Source organism: Phoenix dactylifera, chromosome 10, assembly GCF_009389715.1.
Source record: "Phoenix dactylifera cultivar Barhee BC4 chromosome 10, palm_55x_up_171113_PBpolish2nd_filt_p, whole genome shotgun sequence".
Classification (NCBI taxonomy): Eukaryota; Viridiplantae; Streptophyta; class Magnoliopsida; order Arecales; family Arecaceae; genus Phoenix; species Phoenix dactylifera.
In genome coordinates this window covers 6,370,811-6,395,148 of record NC_052401.1, presented here as the reverse complement: position 1 = coordinate 6,395,148, position 24,338 = coordinate 6,370,811, and the positions used below count along the sequence as shown (strand labels likewise).

Sequence of the window (24,338 nt, the reverse complement as noted above, 5' to 3'; positions counted from 1 at the left end):
GCCTAACAGATAATGCCTAGGATCAGTAGCAATATCATGGTACATAGGGCCATATCATGAGAGGCAGATGCTAGCAGCAGTAGTTTGTCTCCTTGTTGTGAGGATCTCAAGCTAGTAGGGTTATAATGTAGAAAATCTCATAAACAATGCAAGTTTCAGAGCCAAGTAAACTAATAAACAATCACTAGTTGAGTGGACTGAAGAAAAATTAAAATAATTTATAAGTTAGAAAGAGCCATCAGGTTAGAATGAGCAGGAGTTTAATAGTCAAACCAGAAGATGATAATAATGAAATCCAAAGTAAAGAGGTAACAAGAGTCAAGGATGGACAGTGGAAGCATGAATATACTAATAGTCAACCATGACCAAAACTACTGTAAGTCACGAGCAGGAGGCTTTCGGCATGAATGGTGATTCAGATGCACTTATTGATCCTCTGTTGATTTAAAGAAGTTAAAAGATAGATTAGATCTCGAAAAACACAAAAAACAGAAATAAGTGAAATAAGGACTCAAGGACATGAATCTTGTGAAAGGGGGTAGGTTTTGACAAATCCTAGTGATAGATGGCCTCCAAAAAAAAAAACTGACATATTATTGATCCTCTGATAAACTGATCTAGATAGAAAGGATCTAAATGGAAGAATGGTAAGATTTAAAGGACTTGTGGAATGAGAAATTGAGGAGTGCAACTAGGGTCACAAGCAGTCCCATTAGGCTATACATTACATAAAAAGAACGGCCTTCACAAACCATTAAGCTATGCAGAAGGCTTATTAAGTGGTGGGGTGCACGACATCAAAATAGTGTGGCCAAGGCTGAAATCCTAGAAAAAAGTAAGAGCCCAGTGAGAGAGGAAAAAGGAGGGGTGAAATTATAATTTCTATTTGGATAGGTACCTAATAACTTAAAACCAGGGTCTAGAAGCTGCAAACAAACAATCAAAAACAGAATAAAGGAGCCATAAGATGAAGCAAATAATGAAGAGAAATGTCCATCTGGTGGCCAAGAATAAGATGAGCCAACGAAATGCAGCATTATTTTAACGAGGAACATAACCCACAAGTCCTAAGAGTGTCTGGGTAAAAAAATGCTAGGCTCTGTTGATGTGTTGGTACTTACAGAATCTTACAGGGATCAATTAAAAAACACCAAAGTACCAAAATGGACAGATTGGATTAAACAATGACAGATTCCCAGTAGAGATGTCAAAACTGTGACAAACCACCATTTTATTTATCAATTTTCTTTTCTTTTTTGTTTAGAAAATGTATCTTGTATGCAAGGAATTTTGGGAGGGCAACAGAAATAACCTATTCGTGGCGTGGTTGGTGTATTTTAGGAGGAACTATAATGAATCTGAGTATTTGGACTTACGAAGGTGTCACAGGGGCATATATTGTGTTTTCTGGCTTGTTGGCAGCTGTCTGGCATTGGGTGTATAAGAATCTAAAAATATTCTATCATGAGTGTACAGGATTTACACAAAACCTCTATTCCTGCATTTATCAAGAGATTAGATCTCAGCATATATGGAAAAAAGTTTCTTGGCCTATCCTTTCTAATTTAATTTAATGGAAGTGAGATGAAACAGAGTGCAGCTTATGACAAAATTCCTCATGATGCTAATCTCATATATATGAAAATCTTTTTCCCCCTTTTTCCTTGCATTTGGGAATGTATTGTAAAAGTGGACAAAAGGAAGCCAACAATCGAAGTAAGAGATGATTGTAGTCAATTCCACGTGGTTTGGCTTCAATGTACCATTTCATTCTCCACATTCACTTAACCTTACTTGATTATAGATGAGGTGTTCTTATTTTAAGTTGAATTGTGATGTGCTACTAGACTATGAATGGCAATGGGTAGTGGACCTGCAAAATTTGCCCTACCCGTATTCCAACCCATTTCAAAACCTACTACCTGAACCCATCCCAAATTTGATTAAAAATTTGCCCAAAAATCTTAAACTTGTCCCATCAAAAAACAATAAATCTATTGGATACCCGAACCTGCCCGATTAATCTTTATTTGGATTGGGTTATTTAGGTCGGATTGGGTGTCTGTCTTGAAATTATGAAAAAATAAAAATAGGGGGGGGGGTGGACAGAGGGAAAGGCTTTTGTGTAATAACCTAAATGTAACTAATATCAAGTAAAAATCAGTAATACATCAAACTTTCAATTCAGACTTGAACAAACAACCATAATCCATAATACAACATTAAGTCCATAATCCCCGCACCCCTCTATTGTATATATATTTTTCGTAAAATTTTTTTTTTTTGTGTGTGTGTGTGTCTATATATATATATATATATATATATATATATATATATATATATATTATAATCTGGTTCGGGTAGTGGGTACTCGAGGGTCAAATCCCAAACCCTAACGGGTTTTAATTTTAAATCCCAAACCCTTCTCAAACCCTATAAGGTGTTGCTAAACGTGTCGTATTAGGGTTCGGGAAGGGTCGGATACCTGAAAAAACTTGCGCAGCTCCCATCCCTATACTAGACTTATTTCTTAAGCTTCCCAGTATTTTAAATTAAGAAAGGCTAGATATTTAAAATATTCAGTGCATTATCCTCCCCTTTTGGAGGTTTAGATGGTAATATATAATTCCTTACTCTTTTACTAATGCTATATTTGTTTTCAGATGTTCTTCTAGTTGAAATGATACCTAAGATTCTTGATCATGTTCGTAGCTGCTTATCATCAAATGTTGATCCTATAGTTCCTGATACGATTGAATCCAAACCCGAATCCCAGTTTTGGTTAAACATGATCGAAGCAACCAAAGACCAATATGCTGTGGAAAGGTTGTCTGAAGAGTTGCTGCGCCAGCTAGCCATTAAAAATGTAAGCGATGTAGAAGCTTATTGGATGCTTTGGTTGGTGTTTAGTCGGGCTTTCAAACAAAAAGCTGCAATGAGGTGAGCTGACGTTCCGCAGATTCTATGCCGAATAGGAATTTTAGTATTGCATATCAGCTGTTTCCCTTTTCTTTCAATTGATAGATGAAGTAAACTACTCAAAATATTACATGATACGTCAGCCAGCATGAATTACAATATTTTCTAAATTTCTTTTTATCTTTTTTATTGTTCTTGAAACAATGTAAAAAAAATCCTTTATTGTATCTCTACATGAATACAAATTTCTGCCTTCTGTATACAAACTTCCTAATTGATGGTGACAAAATTTTGCAGTGTGCTTCCCATGCCTAGTGAATTCTGACTGAATACACAGCTCATCAGTTGGCTTTCCTCTTTGCACATTTAGCATCAACTTGAATTCAGATTGAACTGCTAACTTGAGCCTATATCATCTGCGAAATTCACTTTTGGCTATTGTACTCCCGCATCTTCATGTCTTTTATAGCTATGTTTTATGAGCTCTTCTCTATGTCATTACCCACAACTCCTGTTGCTGAAAATTATGAAGCTAGAAATTTATAAGTTTTCTTGTTCTGTTCTCTCAGGAAGGATCTAATTCAGTTTTTTCTTTAAATTGTTTGATTTGTTTATTTCAGGGCTATTTTTGTTGATAAATTTCTACACTGGAAAGTGTTTCCCATCGCTTGCCTGAGATGGATTCTTCAGTTTTCTGTTTTCGAATGCCCACCAAATGCTGATACACGAATGGAAGGTCAAAAGACATCACATTTTCTTGATACAGTGGAACGTCTGGTTAACATTTGGTCCAGACGCGAGTTTGTTCAATCATCTCCCATGGAGCAGCAAGCTTGTATCCCTTATGGCCATTAGCATACTCATTACATTTAATCATCATGTATTTGTATTCCCTTATGTCAAATTCAGATGTAACTGCAGCTGTTGGTCTATGCATAGAGAGAATGTCCAAGGAAGAATTAGAGACTACCAAGGATGTCTTGCATTCCATTCTTCAAGGAGTTAGCTGTAGTATTCTGTCTCTAAATCAAGTAAACTTTGTCCTGACAGCCTCTCTTTATTTTTAACAATTGATTTTCATTGTTGATAGGTAGACTGGAGAGCCCCATCGATCTAGTTCGAAAAATGGCTAGTTCTATTGCACTGGTGTTCTCCAAAGTTGTTGATCCTAAAAATCCTCTCTACCTTGATGATGATTGTGAGACTGTTGACTGGGGATTTGGGCTTTTATCACAAAAGAAAGAGATAACAGCTGCTTCTCATAACAATGAAACTATAGATAAATTTTCTTTATCTAAGGAAAAGAAACGTGCATCTGATAAAAAAAAGCAGAAGGATATGAAATATGAAACTGTCCACAGTGATGCTGTGATTTCAGACTTTAGGTTGGTAGATCCTGATGAAGTTATCGATCCAGCTACACTAAAAGGCGAACACATCTGGGATGAAGAGGAAAAAGATGATGAAAGCAGGCATTCTGAGACTTCAAGTGACTCATCATTACAGCCATATGATCTGTTAGATGATGATACAGATTTGCAGAAGAAATTCTCACAGCTGGGTGAGATTGCTGCAGCATTACGAAAACCTGATGACCCAGATGGTGTAAGTTCTTAATCCATAGTTAAAATTTTCATGTCGTGATAGTATCTATGCTGGAATATTTGTCATGATAAAAGGAGGACTTTCAATTGGAAGCTTTTTTTGCGAAATTTCTTACATTGTCCTACTTATAGGTGGAAAGAGCACTTGATGTTGCTGAAAACCTTGTAAGAGCATCACCTGATGAACTCCGGCATAATTCAGGTGATCTTGTTAAAGCACTTGTTCATGTACGTTGCTCAGACATGACAATAGAAGGAGAGGAGGATTCTGCTGAAGAAAAGAGGCAAAAGGCGCTAGTTGCATTACTTGTCACATGCCCATTTGAATCTTTGGATGTTCTGGCCAAATTACTATATTCACCAAATGTGGATATCGGTCAACGTATTCTGATAATTGATGTCATGACTGAGGCAGCACAAGAGCTTGCTGACTCTAAAATCATAAGAACAAAACATCAGCAGAGGGATTTGATATCTACAATTTCTGGAAGTCAGCCATGGTTCATTCCTAGTAGCAGAGGGCCTCCTGGAGCTGGTCCTTGGAAGGAGGTTGCAGAACCAGGGACTTCTTTAAGCTGGTCCCATCATTATGAGAGAGAACTTCCTTCTAGACCTGGTCAAACAAAGTCGGGAAAATCACGTATATGGAGTCTTCGGAAAGCAAAAGATTCCCAACTGGAATTGTCAAAAAATAGATTTCCTTTGTATGCTGCTGCTTTTATGCTCCCTGCTATGCAAGGATTTGACAAAAGAAGACATGGAGTAGACCTGCTTAATAGGGACTTTATTGTTCTTGGAAAATTAATCTACATGCTTGGTGTTTGCATGAAATGCATGGCTATGCATCCAGAAGCATCAGCTTTGGCCCCTGCCCTTCTTGATATGATAAGATCAAGGTACCATAAACTTAAATGGTTTATTGGTGCATCAAGATTGATTGCAATGTTTATAATAGTGGCTTGTGCTTGTGCCAGGGAGGTCTCACGTCATGCAGAAGCATATGTCAGGAGATCTGTTGTCTTTGCAGCTTCTTGCATACTTGTAGCTTTACATCCATCATATGTCGCATCTGCTTTAATTGAAGGCAATCAGGAGATTTCTGTTGGGCTCGAGTGGATTCGTACATGGGCCCTTCATGTTGCTGAAGCTGACCCTGATACAGAATGTTCATCAGTAAGTATTATTAAGACCCGAATAGAGACTTGCATATCGTCTATATACTGTTTCCATCTTTATTTTCTTTTTGATTCAGATTTTGTATCACAAGCAAGTATTAATACCGTGGAAGTTTTTCATAAATATTATTAGCAGCGAAGCATTTGATAGATGAAGATAAGCAGGCGATGTTTCGAATATTTTTTTTTTATCATATGCTACCTGGAAAATATGACTTAAAGTGTATATTGTGTTGTCGTCCAAGCTTTGCGATGTCTTGCTTTGACACTTTGTTGCAACTTGCAAGAACCATCTGCCTTTCATGGTACACCTGCTTTAAAAGTTTGGTTTAGTTACTGCATTTACCTTTTGACACTAAAAAGATTTTCTTTAGCAATATCACAAGCTCTGGAATCATTATCTCACATGAATGACATCTGTCAAACATATACTATTTTCCTTTCTATTTCAAAATCTTGTAGATTGAACTTGTAAAAAAATCATCATGCAAATTTTCCTTGTTTTCTATATGTTGCAAGAATTCTTCCACTTGGCTAAGATACTGGGTTGGACATGATGCAGGTTGACACTAATTCTGCAGGCTTTGTCTATTCTTTTTAAAGGAGTGTAAAATGCAATCTCAGGGACATAGAATGATTCAAAAAAAATCCTAATCATTATTTCTTTATTTACTTCTAATCCACTAGATCACTACATCACATTGAAGAAAAATATTACGGTTGTGAAACGCTAAAGAGTGCTATCATGAGACATAGGTGGTCTTAACTTACATTTATTTGGCTTTATTTTTGATGAATTATCTAAGTCTACATGATGTGCTTCTTTCATGAGTTGGCCATGTTGTTTGGCACATCGCTGATAGGCTGTTCTTTGGGGTTGTCACTTCCTTGCTCCTATACACGAAAGTGTTCCCTTAATAGCATGTTTCATCTATAATTTCACATTATTTCTGTGGTCCAGATGCCCTGAAAAATTTGATATGATGGATTTAGCATCTTTGGTTTCAGAGAATTTGTTCAGTACTCTAGTCAAGGACTGGTGTCTCTATCATATCTAGAGCAAGTGTTGCAGCTAGAAGTTATAACAATTTGTTGTTGCCATGCTTGCTAAATTGGTGCAAAAGATGTTAGATCATATCGTGAATTTTTTTATTTGTAAGCTCATGTAACATGAAACATTTCATATCTTGAAGGGCATCTAATTCTAAAATTGTTTCTACAATAATGTTATTTTAGGTAGCATAGCCCTTGATAAGCTTTACGCTGACCATTGAATTGTCCAGTTTAAGGTTTGCTGTATTTGAGCATATTGCCGTGTATTGGGCGTATCATTCCTTACTAGTATTGAACAGAGTCCATACGAGGGGCGCACTGAGTCTCGGTATGCCAAACCAACCCCCATACAGGGTGTAGCAACACTAGGTAGTAGCCTAGTAGGTATCGAGATAGCGAACCTTGGTCCAATTTAATATTATGATAATGTATCTTATCTTCTGTTCATTGTGGTGCTTCCTCTTGTGCTAGTAGAATGAGTAGTGAGAAAGGAAATATGTGCCTGGTTGCAATTTTCATCATGGACGATGCTAGGTTTGAGGTGAGAGAGATTTTGATAGTGGAGGAAGTAAATGCTCGGTATATAAGGCCAAATATCAGGGGTGGGCTCATGTATCTCCACCTAATACTTTCCGTTTGCACTCCAAGTCTTCTTTTCTCTTTGGTAAATAACATGCATATTACATGCCAAATACTAGTAGGTACATAGATTAGATCAATTGAAACTTGAGAGTTATAACATTATATTATTAAAAAAGGATTTTGGAAGTGGTAGTAATATCATGTTGTTAAGTAGTATATAGGACCTTGCACTTTGCCTATTGACATAGAGGACAGAGCGTTTTTGTTTGCTTCATATATTTTTAGGCTTCCCTATTTTGAGCCATGCTGGAGATCCTATTTGCCCTGCTTTTGTTAGCTCTTTTAATGTGCTCCAAGCAAGGTTCGCCGGATCGACCGTACCGACGTACCGGTGTGTTGCCCAAAGTGACAATCCAAGAGGGGGGGGGGTGAATTGGTTTCTTCTTTATTTTGGTGCTTTAAAAGCTTTCTTAATTAAGTGCGGTGGTTGCTTTCTTAGATTATTAGAATGAGTTAAACTAGAACAAAGATAGAAGGTAATGCAAGAATAAATGTAAACACAAGCACAACACAAACACAACAATATATAGTGGTTCGGTGCTTTCCTTAGCACCTACGTCCACTCCCCAAGCGACCCCTTGGGAATTCACTATAATCTCGCGGATTACAGTTGGATTGTTTTCCGGGCTCACAATCCAAAAACCTTTGTTGGTTTTACGGGCTCACCAACGAACCTATACACTTTTGGTTTTCCGGGTTCACCAAAAACCTTTGTTGGTTTTACGGGCTCACCAACGAACCTTTATACTTTGGTTTTCCGGGTTCACCAAAAACCTTTGTTGGTTTTACGGGTTCACCAACGAACCTTTACAAATTGTTCGACAAACAAAAGGAAAGATTCAAACTCCTAAATGAGCATATGAAACAATATTAACTACAAAGAAGAGTTAGAAAGTATTTATCGCTTTGAAGTGGCTTTGCTCTTATTTGTCAAGGATGCTTCACTCTTCAAGGGAGGATGGAGCTCTTGATAACTCTTTGAATCTGCTCAATCCCTTTCTTTGATTCTTGAATGAAGCTCTTGATGAAGAAGATTAGGGCACTTTTGTTTTCTTGTGTACTCTTTGATATTCCTTTCAAAAAGTTATGCTATCTGATGAATAGTGCCCCTTTAAATAGCTTCCCACATCCTTTGGACAAGCCCCAATGGTTAGATTTGAAAAACTAGCCATTACTGACCTTGGGAAGGACAAAAAGTACATCTGTAGAACTAGCCGTTACTGTTCAGCCCGTGTTTGGGTCGGCTCAACCTGTCCTTGGGTCGACCCAACTTTGCCTTGGGTCGACTCAAACATTCCTTGGGTCGACCCTCTCAGAGAACACAGAAACTTGAATTTCAGACTTCCTTCACTTGGGTCGACCCAACCATTCTTTGGGTCGACTCAAAGTTCACTTGGGTCGACTCAACTTCTTCTTGGGTCGACCCTCTCAGTAATTTCAGAGAACCATTTTCTGTCTGTCTTTCTGTCTTGCCTTTGGGTCGACCCTCTCAGGGTTTGGGTCGACTCAAGCTTGGGTCGACTCAACTTCTTCTTGGGTCGACCCTCTCAGTAATTTCAGAGAACCATTTTCTGTCTGTCTTTCTGTCTTGCCTTTGGGTCGACCCTCTCAGGGTTTGGGTCGACTCAAGCTTGGGTCGACTCAACCACTGTTTGGGTCGACCCTCTCAGTAAATCCAGAGAACATATTTCTTTCATGTTTTGAGGTTCTTGAAGTTTGGGTCGACTCATGCTTACCTTGGGTCGACCCAACTCACTGTTCATCTGTGCCATTTTTGCAGGAGTGTGCCAAATGATTTTTGAGGTGCCGGGGTCGACCCAATCAACCTTTGGGTCGACTCAATCCACACTTTGCTGCATTCTCAAGGTTAGATTGATTCAAATGAACAAAGCCATGTATCTATTATCAATCATACAAATATACTGAGAGTAATGAACTTATAAATGAAGTATCAATTTAACTTATAATATACTCTAGATAATTGCTTGTTAATCATCAAAATAACACTATCATCCTCAATCTCCCCCTTTTTGATGATTACAAAATAAAGAGTATAAGCCTATTGATACCTGTCTTTAAAAACAGTTTATAAAAGGGTTTAAATTGCTGAATTTCAGCTTTTCATATATAAGAGTGAAATCTCCCCCTATATCATTCAAATGTTGCCAATTTGACTTTTTGAATTGCTTCCCCTTTCATTTATAATTCATTAGCGATGAAACTTCAAAAATTTGAGATAAAATATGAGTTTCAGGTTATGTATCGGGGTGTGAGAGGTGCGTGCCAAATTCTGAATTTATATGTGCCAAATTCTGAATTTTAATAGAAATTTTTGATTTGATGATTTTCATTGTTACAAATTGCTCCCCCTTAGATGTATAAGCTATCTTATATGATTTTCAATTTGTTTGCCCAGTTATTTCTCTTTTCTTGCATAAGTTCTTATTTCTTTTTCTTTACATAATCCTTTCTTTAACTTTCTTTACTTTTGCTCTTCTTATTCTTTCTTTACTTACTCTAAACAATATCTTTACTTCTCCCCTAAGATCTTTACTTCTCCTAAAATTAATACTCTTTCTTTACTTCTCAAATTAAATACTCTTTCTTTTCTTCTCAAATTAAATACTCTTTCTTTTCTTCTCCCCCTTTTTGTTATCATCAAAAAGATACATGGGAAAGATGCAATATATAACAAACTTCAAACTTCATTGATCAAAATAGGAACATTTTAATACATTCATGTCCAAAAACAAAAAAGATACAATGTTCCTTAATCAAGATTTAAAGATACATATGAGAAAAGCAAGATACATGTGAGAAAAGCAAGATACATGTGAGAACTAGATTTCTAGCCTAGGCTCTAAACATAAGTGCTAAGAACAGCCTAGGGAGACTCTAACGGCTGGGATCTAGTCCTCATCCTCCTAGTATACGTGGCGAGGGGAGGTCGAGCCTGGTGGGACTGTCTGGCGTGGAGCACGACGAGCTGGATGACTCTGTGCCGAAATTTCTGACTCAGCAGCCTGTGGCACAGATGGTCCATGGGTCTCTCTCTCTCCGGAGTGCTCCAATCTGCTGCCTCAGATCACTGATCTCAGCAGACATGACATCCAATCGGGCGTCCAATCGGCTCGTCAGCCCGTCAGTGATAGTCTTCGCCTGAGCTGACATGAGCTCAGTCATCCTGCTCCAGAACTCATCCGTATCTGACGGAGGAACGGATGACGATGGTCCAGCCTCTGAGGGTGCAGTAGGATGATCCATATGCTCCTCATCCTCATCCTCTGGTGCATCTCCCTCTGGTGTCTCACCCTGAATGCCTGCTCCAGTATGAATCCACTGCCCGTTCACTTTCTCATATCCCATGCGTATAAGTGTCCGTGCAGTGTATGTATCAGTATGATGCAGACTCTTGGATGCCTCCTCCTCGAGAGGTAAACCGTGCTGACGAAAAATCAATGTGAGTATCATACCATAAGGTAGTGATACCCTGTTGCTGCACATCACCTTCCTCATCTGTCTCAGTATCATAGCCGGAAGATTTAGGGGAATCCCCCGAATCATACACTCCATCACTGCCAGATCTCGCTCAGTAATGAGATCGAATCTCCCGGTCTTTGGAAATAAAATCCTATTGATCATATTGAGCAATAATCTCATTTCAGCAGAAAGAGAACTAGCTATTACCTTCGTGGAAAAATCGAAGTTCTCATTTTCCATGATCAACTGTAGAGCTCTCATTTTGTTTTCTGGCTTTTCCGGAGTGGCTCCTATGCAGGGTAGATGAAGTAGCTCACTCAAGCTCTCCTCGGAAACTCGAATTCGAACCCCTCGAACTTCCGAAACAAGCCCTCCCATACCAGTTTTGAGGAAGGCATAGAACTCTTGTACCAATCCGGGGTAGATAACCACATCTAGGGAGCAAAGATACTCCCAACCTTGCCTTTGGATCCATTTCCAAATCCGAAACCCTTCTTGATTGAAGAACTCGGAATGGATCCTTCTCCCCGTTGTAACCGGCCTCCTCGCAAATCTTGCAAGTATCACTGAGGGGGAAGGAGGAGGAGGGGCCTCCGCACGTGCCTCACGTCGTGGAGACACGGGAGAAGGCTCGGTAGGTTGCCTTTCCTCCCGTTGGATCCGAGTTACTCTTCCGGATCTCTTGGCTACGGCTCTTTTGGGTCCCATTTCTCTAAGATCTCAAGGAAATCTACTGTTTGGAGATGATTGGAGAAGATTTGAGAGTGGGAAAAAGGTTTTTCGGAAGAAGACAAAGGGCAAACAGTGCCCTAGATAAGCTCTCGGGTCCCCTTTTATCAGTGGGGTCCCGACGTTGGGTCGACTCAAGATTTTTCTTGGGTCGACTCAACGTTGGGTCGACCCATGTTCTGGGTTGGGTCGACCCAAGTGCAGAAATTTTCTTTTCTCTTCCTTTTTGCTTCTAAAAATTTTTCTTGCTTCCAAACCTTATAAATTCTCTCTGGGACAATGATACATGAGTAAGGAATCTCTAGATAACAAATTTGACTCATGTTTCATGGGATTTTAGAAGTTAGAGGAATGTATCATGAGACTACTAGCTCCCTTTTATATTTCTTCAATAAAAAGGATCACATATGCCTAATTTCCTTCTTAGCATGCAGAATCTATCTTCACTCAATGGTTTTGTAAATATGTCGGCTAATTGTTTTTCCGTGCATATATGCTCAATACATACATTTCCATTTTGCACATGATCCCTAATAAAATGGTACCTTATTTCTATGTGTTTGGCTTTAGAGTGCTGAACTGGATTTTTAGTAAGATTGATGGCACTAGTATTATCACACTTAATAGGAATATTATCTAGTTTCACTCCATAGTCCTCTAGTTGTTGCTTGAGCCATAATACTTGAGCACAACAACTACCAGTAGCTATGTATTCAGCTTCAGCTGTGGACAGTGCCACTGAATTCTGCTTTTTACTAAACCATGATACTAAGTTATTTTCTAAGAATTGACATGTGCCACTTGTGCTCTTCCTATCTAATTTGCATCCGGCAAAATCAGCATCTGAATATGTAAGCAAATCTAGACAGGAGTCTCTCGAGTACCATAATCCTATATTGGTAGTTCCTCTTAAATATCTAAGGATTCTCTTAACAGCACTTAAATGTGACTCCTTAGGATCCGATTGGTATCTAGCACATATCCCTACACTGAATACGATGTCGGGTCTACTAGCAGTAAGGTAGAGCAAGGATCCAATTAGTCCTCTATAGAGCTTAATATCAATGCTCTTCCCTTTTTCATCTTTGTCTAGCTTACTAGTAGGATTCATTGGAGTACCTACTCCCTTATGATTTTCATTCTCAAACTTCTTTAGTATTTCCTTTGTGTACTTAGTTTGATGAATGAAAATGCCTTCTTTGGTTTGTTTGATTTGTAAACCTAGAAAGAAGCTTAGTTCTCCCATTAGACTCATTTCAAATTCTCCATGCATTAAATCAGCAAATTCTTTGCACAGAGTATCATTAGTGGCACCAAAGATTATATCATCTACATATATTTATACCACTAACAGATTTTTGTCCTTTCTCTTGAGAAATAGAGTTTTATCTACATTTCCTCTACTAAAGTCATTATCAAGCAGAAATTTACTTAAACGATCATACCAAGCCCTAGGTGCTTGCTTTAATCCATATAATGCCTTATGTAATTTAAACACATGATTTGGCAATTCATGATTTTCAAATCCTGGAGGTTGTTCTACATATACTTCCTCCTCAATAATACCATTTAAGAATGCACTCTTCACATCCATTTGATATAATTTAAAATCCATGAAACATGCAAATGCTAGAAGCAATCTAATAGCCTCTAATCTGGCTACAGGAGCAAATGTCTCATCAAAATCTATTCCTTCTTCTTCATTGTATCCCTTAGCTACAAGTCTAGCCTTATTTCTTATAACTAATCCATTTTCATCTAATTTATTTCTAAATACCCATTTTGTTCCAATTACTGAATTATGCTTTGGTCTTTCAGTTAATGTCCGTACATTACTTCTTTTGAATTGATTTAATTCTTCTTGCATGGCATTTATCCAGTTAGTATCTTTTTCAGCTTCTTCATAAGTCTTAGGTTCTAATTGTGAAACAAAAGCAAGATAATCATTTAAATTTCTAAGAGATGATCGAGTTCTTACCCCTTGTGATGGATCACCAATGATTAAGTCTTTAGGGTGCCCATATGCATACCTCCATTCCTTTGGCAAATTTTGGGGTTGTGGTGGCACGCAATCATCTCCCTTATCTTGATTTGGCACGTCATCAATATTCAACTTTTCAAAGTCGATAATTCCTGTATCATCATCAACAATATTTTCTTTCCTAGCAGACTCACTATCAGACTCATCAAATATAATATTGACTGACTCTTCTACTACTAAGGTTCTTTTATTGAATACTCTGTATGCCCTGCTAGATGTGGAGTATCCTAAAAAGATACCTTCATCTGACTTGGCATCAAATTTACTTAGATCCTCCTTGCCATTATTTAAGATGAAACATCTACATCCAAACACTTTAAAATATTTAGCAGTTGGTTTCTTATTCTTCCAGAGTTCATAAGGAGTTTTCTTGGTTATAGGTCGTATTAAAACTCGATTTAGAATATGGCAAGAAGTGTTTATAGCTTCAGCCCAAAAGTACTTTGGAAGATTTGACTCACACAACATTGTGCGTGCCATTTCTGCCAATGTCCTATTTTTCCTTTCAACAACCCCATTTTGTTGAGGCGTTCTAGGTGCTGAAAATTGATGTGATATTCCATTTTTAGTGCAAAATTCTTCAAAGTGTTGATTTTCAAATTCCGTACCATGATCACTTCGAATTGCTACTAAGGTGAGTTTCTTTTTATTTATGATATTATTATATAGTTTCAAAAATTCTAAGAATGCTTCATTCTTATGTGCCAAAAATGAAACCCATGTATACCTTGAGAAATCATCAACAATAACTAGTCCATATTTCTTCCCTCCTAGACTTGTAGTTCTAGTAGGTCCAAATAAATCCATGTGTATAAGTTCAAATGGTCTAGTTGTTGATACTACATTCTTCGATTTGAAAGATGATTTAGTTTGTTTTCCCAATGAACATGGTCCACATATTTTGTCCTTTTCAAAGATCAATTTTGGCACGTCTTTTATTAATTCCTTCTTAACTAGTTTTGATATTAATTCCATACTTGCATGTCCTAATCTTCGATGCCAAAGCCAACTAGTTTCATTTTTCTTTTCTTCATTTGTAATTAAGCATAATCCATTTTTCTTGCCTAACTCATGAAGATCTACTAAGTAAATATTTCTTTGCCTTTGTCCTACAAGTACAATGCTATTATCTTTAGGATTAGTGATTATGCATACAGATGCTTCAAATGTAACTTTAAACCCTTTATCACAAAATTGACTTATGCTAAGAAGGTTATGTTTCAAACCCTTAACTAATAAGACATTTTCTACAAAAATAGATGGAGCAATTAAAATTTTACCCTTTCCAATGATATACCCTTTACCATTGTCTCCATAGGTTACTACTCCACCTTTCTTTGATTCCAAGGTGACAAATTGATCTTCGTCACCGGTCATGTGTCTTGAACAGCCGCTATCTAGATACCATCGTTTTTTCATTTTATCAGCTGCAAGACACACCTGCAATCAAGATCAAGAAGAGACTTTAGGTACCCAAACTAAGTTGGGTCCTTTAGGGTTAGTGCTCCATGTTCCTTTTGGAACCCAAACTTTCTTGAATTTAATCTTTTGATTATTACTTAATTTGTTTTGATTAGACTTTCTAAAGTTACATTCATATGCTCTATGTCCTAACTTATTGCAACAATAACAAGTAATATTCTCACTTTTAGCTTTTACAAAAATGTTCTTTAAGAATTTTTGTTTCCTATTTGTTCTATATCCTAAACCGGCCTTATCATATACAGCTTTTTGGCTATCAAGAATCAAATTTAATTTGGTAGAACTAAGAGTAAATTTATCTACCAAAGTTTTATATTTTTCAGCATCTTCTTTTAGCTTGATATTTTCAGCAATTAGATTCTTGGTTTCATTTGCAAGTTTCCTACTTAATGTTTCACAGTTATGAGACAGTTTTAGCTTATCTTTGACAAGAGATTGATTTTCTTCTTTTAGAGCTTTATTTTTATTAATTACTTTCTTATGTTCTTCCATGAGTTCTAAGAATGCATCATGTAATTCATCAACAATAAAATCACAGTCAAGTTCAGAATCTACCTCATCGTCATTGGCCATATGGCACATTTGGGCCGTCTCTTGATGATCTTCCTCCTTCGAACTTGATTCCTCACTTTCACTCCAATCGGCCATGAAATTCTTCTTTTTCAACTTTCTTGCCATCCACTTCAAATCTGGGCAATCTATCTTATAATGCCCGGGTTTGTTACACTCATAGCAAATGGGAGTCTCTTTTTCCTTTTCTTTGTCCTTACCCTTTTCTTTGCTTGAATTACCTTTAAGAAAGGGTTTCTTTTTATGGAACCTATTCTTACCTCTCATGAATTTTCTAAATCTTCTCCCAAGCACAGCCATCCCTTCTTCATCGATTTCTTCATCATCATCTGAATCTTCCGATTCAGTTAGTTGTTTAGGGGTGGTAGTCTTTAGGGCAATGGGCTTTCTTCTCTTGACCTCATCTTCTGAATTTTGCCTCATTGTCAACTCATGGGTCATGAGAGATCCTAGAAGCTCCTCTAACTGCAGTGTGTTGAGGTCCTTTGCTTCTTGAATAGCGGTTACCTTGGCCTCCCAATTCCTTGGTAGAGACCTGAGAATTTTTCGCACCAAATCAGAGTTAGAGTAAGATTTTTCTAAACTCTTAAGCCCATTTATAATGTCAGTAAAACGAGTAAACATATCAGTTATGGACTCAGTAGATTCCATTTTAAACAATTCATATTTGTGTACTAATATGTTTATCTTAGACTCCTTAACTTGATTGGTCCCTTCATGTGTGACCTCAAGTCTGTCCCAAATTTTTTTGGCGGTAGTGCAAGTAGATATTCTATTAAATTCATTTACATCTAATGAGCAGTAAAGTACATTTATAGCTTTTGCATTTAACTGTGCTAATCTTCTATCACTCTCATTCCAATCCATTTCTGGTTTGGGTATGATAGTGCCCTCTATGTTAAGTGTGGGTGTGTGAGGTCCTCTAGTGATGATTTGCCATAGTTCATAATCTGAAGCTTGAATGAATATCCTCATTCTAGCTTTTCAATATGTGTAGTTTGTGCCATTAAACAGAGGTGGTCTATTTGTGGATTGCCCCTCACTCATTGCACATCCCACTTGGGTTGTCATGATCTTTAACTCTTGATTGTGAGATCAATGAGTACTATTAGAGCACCTTGCTCTGATACCACTTGTTGCCCAAAGTGACAATCCAAGAGGGGGGGTGAATTGGTTTCTTCTTTATTTTGGTGCTTTAAAAGCTTTCTTAATTAAGTGCGGTGGTTGCTTTCTTAGATTATTAGAATGAGTTAAACTAGAACAAAGATAGAAGGTAATGCAAGAATAAATGTAAACACAAGCACAACACAAACACAACAATATATAGTGGTTCGGTGCTCTCCTTAGCACCTACGTCCACTCCCCAAGCGACCCCTTGGGAATTCACTATAATCTCGCGGATTACAGTTGGATTATTTTCTGGGCTCACAATCCAAAAACCTTTGTTGGTTTTACGGGCTCACCAACGAACCTATACACTTTTGGTTTTCTGGGTTCACCAAAAATCTTTGTTGGTTTTACGGGCTCACCAACGAACCTTTACACTTTGGTTTTCCGGGTTCACCAAAAATCTTTGTTGGTTTTACGGGTTCACCAACGAACCTTTACAAATTGTTCGACAAACAAAAGGAAAGATTCAAACTCCTAAATGAGCATATGAAACAATATTAACTACAAAAAAGAGTTAGAAAGTATTTATCGCTTTGAAGTGGCTTTGCTCTTCTTTGTCAAGGATGCTTCACTCTTCAAGGGAGGATGGAGCTCTTGATAACTCTTTGAATCTGCTCAATCCCTTTCTTTGATTCTTGAATGAAGCTCTTGATGAAGAAGATTAGGGCACTTTTGTTTTCTTGTGTACTCTTTGATATTCCTTTCAAAAAGTTATGCTATCTGATGAATAGTGCCCCTTTAAATAGCTTCCCACATCCTTTGGACAAGCCCCAATGGTTAGATTTGAAAAACTAGCCGTTACTGACCTTGGGAAGGACAAAAAGTACATCTGCAGAACTAGCCGTTACTGTTCAGCCCGTGTTTGGGTCGGCTCAACCTGTCCTTGGGTCGACCCAACTTTGCCTTGGGTCGACTCAAACATTCCTTGGGTCGACCCTCTCAGAGAACACAGAAACTTGAATTTCAGACTTCCTTCACTTGGGTCGACCCAACCATTCTTTGGGTCGACTCAAAGTTCACTTGGGTCGACTCAACTTCTTCTTGGGTCGACCCTCTCAGTAATTTCAGAGAACCATTTTCTGTCTGTCTTCTGTCTTGCCTTTGGGTCGACCCTCTCAGGGTTTGGGTCGACTCAAGCTTGGGTCGACTCAACCACTGTTTGGGTCGACCCTCTCAGTAAATTCAGAGAACATATTTCTTTCATGTTTTGAGGTTCTTGAAGTTTGGGTCGACTCATGCTTACCTTGGGTCGACCCAACTCACTGTTCATCTGTGCCATTTTTGCAGGAGTGTGCCAAATGATTTCTTGAGGTGCCGGGGTCGACCCAATCAACCTTTGGGTCGACTCAATCCACACTTTGCTGCATTCTCAAGGTTAGATTGATTCAAATGAACAAAGCCATGTATCTATTATCAATCATACAAATATACTGAGAGTAATGAACTTATAAATGAAGTATCAATTTAACTTATAATATACTCTAGATAATTGCTTGTTAATCATCAAAATAACACTATCATCCTCACGGTGAGCACTGGTACCGGTTGGAACCGGTACCGAACCGGAGACGCGCACGCGGACGCGTTAAATGCTTAATGCTACTCTGTGGCATTAAGTGGCCCACGCGGGCTGGAGCCTGGGTGGTCGCGCCTCGCGTGCGGGCTGTACCGTACCGGTGCCTGTCGGCAACGGTTTGGTACAGGCCGAACCAACCGGTTCCGGTTGGTTCCGCATACCTTGGCTCCAAGTGTATTTGGAGTTGAGGCAAGGTGGGAAATCCTAGTCTAGGTTTGGTCAAAGTCCATAACATGATGTATTTCTTTTATTGTATTATTCAAATGCATTATTTGGGCCATTCAAATGAAGTCCTTACCGATAGAAAATAACTAGGATAAGGATCTGTTTAGGAGTGCATGGTATAGTATATGCAGGGCTGGTGGTATTAGAGAGCAAAGGTCACTGATGATCCGATTGTGAGATGGAAAAGTCTAAGAGAGAAACCATATTCAGTTACATGTTAAGAAATTCCTGCAGTCAGAAGGATGGGGCTTTAGAGTTTAGGTACATAAGTTATTATGTCTTGGTATGATCTCGGAATATATTTGTCGAAGGATGTAGGAAGAGGGGAAGACCTAAAGTAACATGGATGGAAGTTGTGAAAAGGAACCACAATAACTCAAAATACCATCAGATATGACCCTAAATAGAACTGCTTGGCAAATGAGGCTTCATGAAGCCAACCGCAAATATTTGAGGCAAGGCTTGATGGTTATGGTTGTTATGGTAGGAACTTAGATGGAATAAATACTTTCCATTAAGGAAAAAAAAGTATGACATGGTTTCCTATCTCTCCCTAGAGGAGGACTCCTCTAGGAAGAAAGAGATAGGAGAGTTTTGTTGCAAGAAATTTTGATGGACTTCGAGCTGAACAAGGTTCTATTTAGTTTGTATAAGTACACCAATTACTCTTGTCAAATGGATCCCTTACCAATCTCATAATCTTTTTCCTTGGTCGTGGGGGTGTTAGGATCCTAAAATCCTCTTTTCTTCCATGTTGCTCGGATATAGAAAAAAATCACTTCTAAGATTTTATAAATTCAGATACCATTATAGGATCACTCCAATTTCATACAAAATCTGGGCCCATGCATTGATAATGCAAATAAGAAGCAATATTGAGATGAACCTGCTTGATGAAATCAAAGCATGAATGAAAGGAATTGTTGAATAACTAACTTCCAGATATTCTATTTATAATGAGGAGTTATTGTTACATTGACTTGTAGAATTCTCTGCTTTGAATCCAGAAAACAAAGTTCATGAGCAAGTTTCTCTTGCCACCTCAGAAAAGATCGAAGATGAGACTAGATCTCTCTCTCTCTCTCTCTCTATGTGTGTGTGTGTATAACCATGTACCATATAATATCAACCAGTAAGCTACAACGTGGTACGTGCTTGGTTTCTAAGTAGATTTTGCCCCTTACGTATTCAGGACTCTATCTTTGCTAACTTAAGACAAAGGTACATGTCAACCAGCTTGGCATTTTTACCATGCCAATGTTTTATAACATGGCATTGTATACTTTACCTCGCCTGCTTTATTGCTTCTTGCTAAGCTTGTTCATACAAGTCATTTTTGTTGTTTTTGTTTGTGATTGGTATAGAACTATTAGTCCTTGATTGCTTCATGGTACTCAGCAGTCTATGACAAAGTAATTTCTTTCATGCATGTTAGTTTCCCGGTAGTCTCTCTAAAATATCTTGTGTTTAATTGTTTGGCACAATCTATTATTAGATTCCCCATGTTATTTGGATCTCAGATCAGTTTAAGGATCAACGTTTGTTACTATCAGAAAAAATTAAAAGGCAAAACAAAAACCTCAGCATTGCTCCTTCATCATTTACCATTGACAGGATATTCTTGTCAAATAAATTCGAGAAAAGATATATCATATCACGCTTTAAATTTCCTATCAGTCTATTCAATATTAAGAATTAAGATTGGATTATAACATCAGCATTATTCTAGTGAATGATATTATCTAATTGTACTTGCTTGTAACTTTTCATTGTGTTTTCCTCTTGTCGAAACAAGTTTGTTTTAACATAAGAAAAACCTCAGGTTGCTCCATCATTCAGCATAGACAGGATATCCTTGTAAAGAAAATTTCAAGAAAGGAGTATATAATTTCACACTTTAAATTTCCTACCAAATTATTCATATTGAGAATTAAGATTGGTTTATAACATCAGCATTATTCTAGTGAATGATATTATCAAATTGTACTTGCTTAACTCATTCATTGTTTTTCCGCTTTTTGAAACAAGTTTGTTTTAACAGAAGAAAACCTTCAGATCACATTTGGTTCATTGGAATAAATCAGGAATAGTTATCAGTTTCCCATTCTAGGACATTCTTATGTTTGTAGGGGGGTTGGTGCAATGGATCAGGTTCGGTTGAGTCAAAAAGTCCTCAAACCATATCCAACCCATAATCAGAGGAAATATGCAAACCAATACTCAGCCCATTTATTTTATATGGACCCATACCAAACCTATAAACCCAATTAGCATTATATTGTCAATTATATATCTTAGTAGATTAAAATGAAATATAGCCAAAGATAGGGACTTAGGATTTGTGTACAACTAAGGTGAAAACCAGGAAAACTGAAAAAAAAAAATAAAATTGGCTCTTTAACATGCCATTCACTCTTCCTTTTTTCAATTTATTTATTCTCTAATCACTAACTGTGTAGTCTTTTTTATTATCCAAACCAATCCTTTGCTAGGCCATAGCTCATCACCTAATTACCACTATCCTAGAGGTTTTGGGATGAATTTTAAAGGTTTGTTCAAACCCATGGCCACCCATTGGGTTGGAGGGCTAAACCCATCATTGACCTATTTATAATCATGTTAGTCTGGCTAACCCATACCCAATCAATTGAAAGACTCTTTCCCAATCTCATCTATTTTAGGTGGGTTTGTGCAGGTTGGTAGGTCTGGATCAAAAATTACTACCCTTATATTATCCCTCGTGCTGGAAATGTGCTCGAGTAATGATGAAAATTCATTCTTACCCTTCAAATGTATGAATCCTCATCATTGATCATAATTAACAATGTCGATAATTTCTAAATCAAGAATCACATGCTTTTAGAGTTCCTAACCAATTCATCTACAAGTTCGATAATGGACATTTTTCCCAAAACTTAATAAGTGGGTTTATATTCGGTTCTTTGTTTTATGGATGTGTATCTCATGATCGGTGGTATGATATCTTCATGTGGATGACATAGCATGTGCTTTAGCACTATGACTTTATTCAATGAACATGCTGTTATCAAATTATTCGTTTTTGTTTTGAATATCTTCTTAGACTGAAATCGTTGGTGCATATGCGCTCGCATGCATTGGTTTTGATCATAAGATTAATTGTTGTCATCATTATGCATCCACATGCCTGTGTTTGTTCATTCCTAAAGCTAACTGTTATCATATGCAGATGGCTATGACATGTCTCCAGCTCCATGCTGAGATGGCTCTACAGACATCCCGAGCACTCGAATCTGCTGAAAATTACAAGGCACGGACATGTCCTCTGCCTTCCAAGACAGATAACATCATAATACCCTTCTCAAACATGGGATTTGAATTCTGAGGTTTAAATGATTTGTACATATGCAATAGCATCTCATGATTATTTTACTCTTGATCTCATCTAGACCTCAGCTTCTTATGGTAAGTTAAGAAAATTAGATTCATCACCCAGAAATGAAGTTCAAGTGCATACGTAAACCCACTGATGAAGCCTGATCATGATTCAAGCGACACGTAGTCACAGGTTTAGATGAAACTGCCAGTTGATCTTATTGTTTTTGATGACCACAAGTGACCATCTCACATTAGGTGAGTCTATTCTTGCGCGTCGTCATTGAATTGTATGTGAACCTGCAAAATGGCATGCAGCACATATACAGCCTATTTTTACCTCGAAAGACGTATGGCTCATGATGACGATGGATCTTCAGATTTTTCTAATTCCTTCTTGATTTTGTGACTACTCAGATTTAGATTTTTCTAATTCCAACAAATCAGTTCTTAGGTATTAAACTTTCAGTGATGTATGCATTTTTCACATAAAAAGCTCCAAAGCATTTAACATTCTTACTGCATTTAATGATAAGACCTAATGGATGAGGATTCATGTTGCTGGCCAAGTCCTGGGTTGTGTCTTATTGCTTTAGAGTTGCAAAGCCTACAATTTTTTTTTCTTTTGGATCACAAGAAAACAGCACTAATGTCACACCCCTGTCAGTTCCATTAAGACGTCCTGCTTTAATGTTGTTATTCATTTGCATCTTTATTATTATTATTGTTATTGTGATCGTCGTCGTCATCATGATAATAATCATAAATATCATCCCAATCATCATCATCATAATGAGTGATGATTGGATGACTGACCTAAATGGAACTTTGGTGAAGATCTGACGCAGCTACAAAGCAAGGGATAGGCATTCCACTAATTATTTCTCAAAATGCAGGATTTCTTATGTTCTGCTTGGCTCAGAAAGGTGTGATGGTTTAGCAGAAAGATGCATGCGGACATGGCATGCATCTTTAGCTGCTCACAACGAATAACAATGCCCTCGCTGCACCAGACAGCCAAACACCCATGAAACCAAATCCTACATGAACTCCTCCACAGCTATTTTTGGTTCACAAAGGGTAACTAGCGACGGTCTTCTTGTAAGAGCTGAAGCCTTCTCTGGTTGCACCTTTTGCCCTCGTCTACACCAAGGTTGGAGAGCAACTAATATATATTTAATCACTCCTGTCTCAAAACCCATGGCAAAAATGATGGATCTACAACATTGATATAAAAGATTAGCTAAGTTGAGTGCTTGTTTGAATGGTATCATCCCTTGCTATTTAAGCAAGAGGATTATTAGTCTAGGGATGTTAATGGGGTGGATTGAGTGTAGTTAGTGAAATACCAGACCCTAACCAGGACGATTTTTGAAATAAAAAATTATAACTGTCGCAAAAAAAACCCATAAAATTTAAACCGGAAAATCAAAAACTGTTTAACCCTTTTTATACATTTCAGAATTTTTACATATAAATAACTAAATTAAAGCTATCATCCATATATTTTTGTAATATAAAATAATTTTATAATTTTATAATATAAATTAATTTTTATAAAATTTTATATGTAAGTTAAAGTTTTGTTATTGAGTGGAGTATGGGATGGTTTGGATTATTTCATAAAGTTCTTAATTTGAATTTATACAAAATATAAAGAGTATTAACCATCGGGTATTTTCAGTTTGAGGGCCAGTCTCAGATTTGGTTTTGGATTTGGTTTCGGTGGGGTTCGGATCAGAGAATTTATCAAAATTGAAATCAAAACTGAAAACCATTCCTTTTTAATTTCGATTAAAACCTCTCCATCTGGTTTGGAGATGGATACCATTGACATCCTTAAGTCAGTCCACAGGCCATAGGTTAGATCAATACAGAATAAAAAACAAAGATTAGCACCCCTTAATCTCAAAAAAAAAAAGCAGCTAAACTGATTTTGGAGAGGAAATCCAATGCTCTCTTCTCGTATATCGGTTATCTACTTGCGCTGGAGGTCCAATTCTTCAGTGCAGTGAATAAGGCATTACCTACTTGACACTGGTGGCAACCAGTGCAACACACTACAGAGTATCTCTTTTCTTCACTAAAATATAATATCAAAAGTTCCTTTGCTGGCCGAAAATTGGAGCTCCCGCAATAGTTTGTGGGCTTGCAAATTACGAAATAAACTCGAAGCCAATTCAACCAATACAAGAAAGAGAGAAAAGCTGCCTACTTCTCAAAACTTAAAGCAGTTCCCTCTTGTCAAATTCCTCTCCTACCGTTTCGTATAAATCCCCTGTTACCATATTGTTCCAAAGCTATTGTATTCAGGAGAG

The 24,338-nt window shown here is 37.5% G+C and overlaps 1 protein-coding gene across 1 annotated transcript in view; it reads left to right on the top strand.

Moving 5' to 3' along the window:
• Positions 1–22,368, top strand: part of LOC103698315 (telomere length regulation protein TEL2 homolog) — a 39,952-nt gene extending 17,584 nt beyond the window's left edge. The window contains exons 7-13 of the mRNA XM_039130898.1: positions 2,664–2,940; positions 3,540–3,754; positions 3,829–3,927; positions 4,010–4,524; positions 4,656–5,419; positions 5,498–5,696; positions 21,875–22,368. Of these exons, the coding sequence (XP_038986826.1) occupies positions 2,664–2,940; positions 3,540–3,754; positions 3,829–3,927; positions 4,010–4,524; positions 4,656–5,419; positions 5,498–5,696; positions 21,875–22,030 (2,225 nt within the window). The 3' untranslated portion in view covers positions 22,031–22,368. The remainder of the gene's footprint in view (positions 1–2,663; positions 2,941–3,539; positions 3,755–3,828; positions 3,928–4,009; positions 4,525–4,655; positions 5,420–5,497; positions 5,697–21,874) is intronic.
• Positions 22,369–24,338: the final 1,970 nt, after the last annotated feature.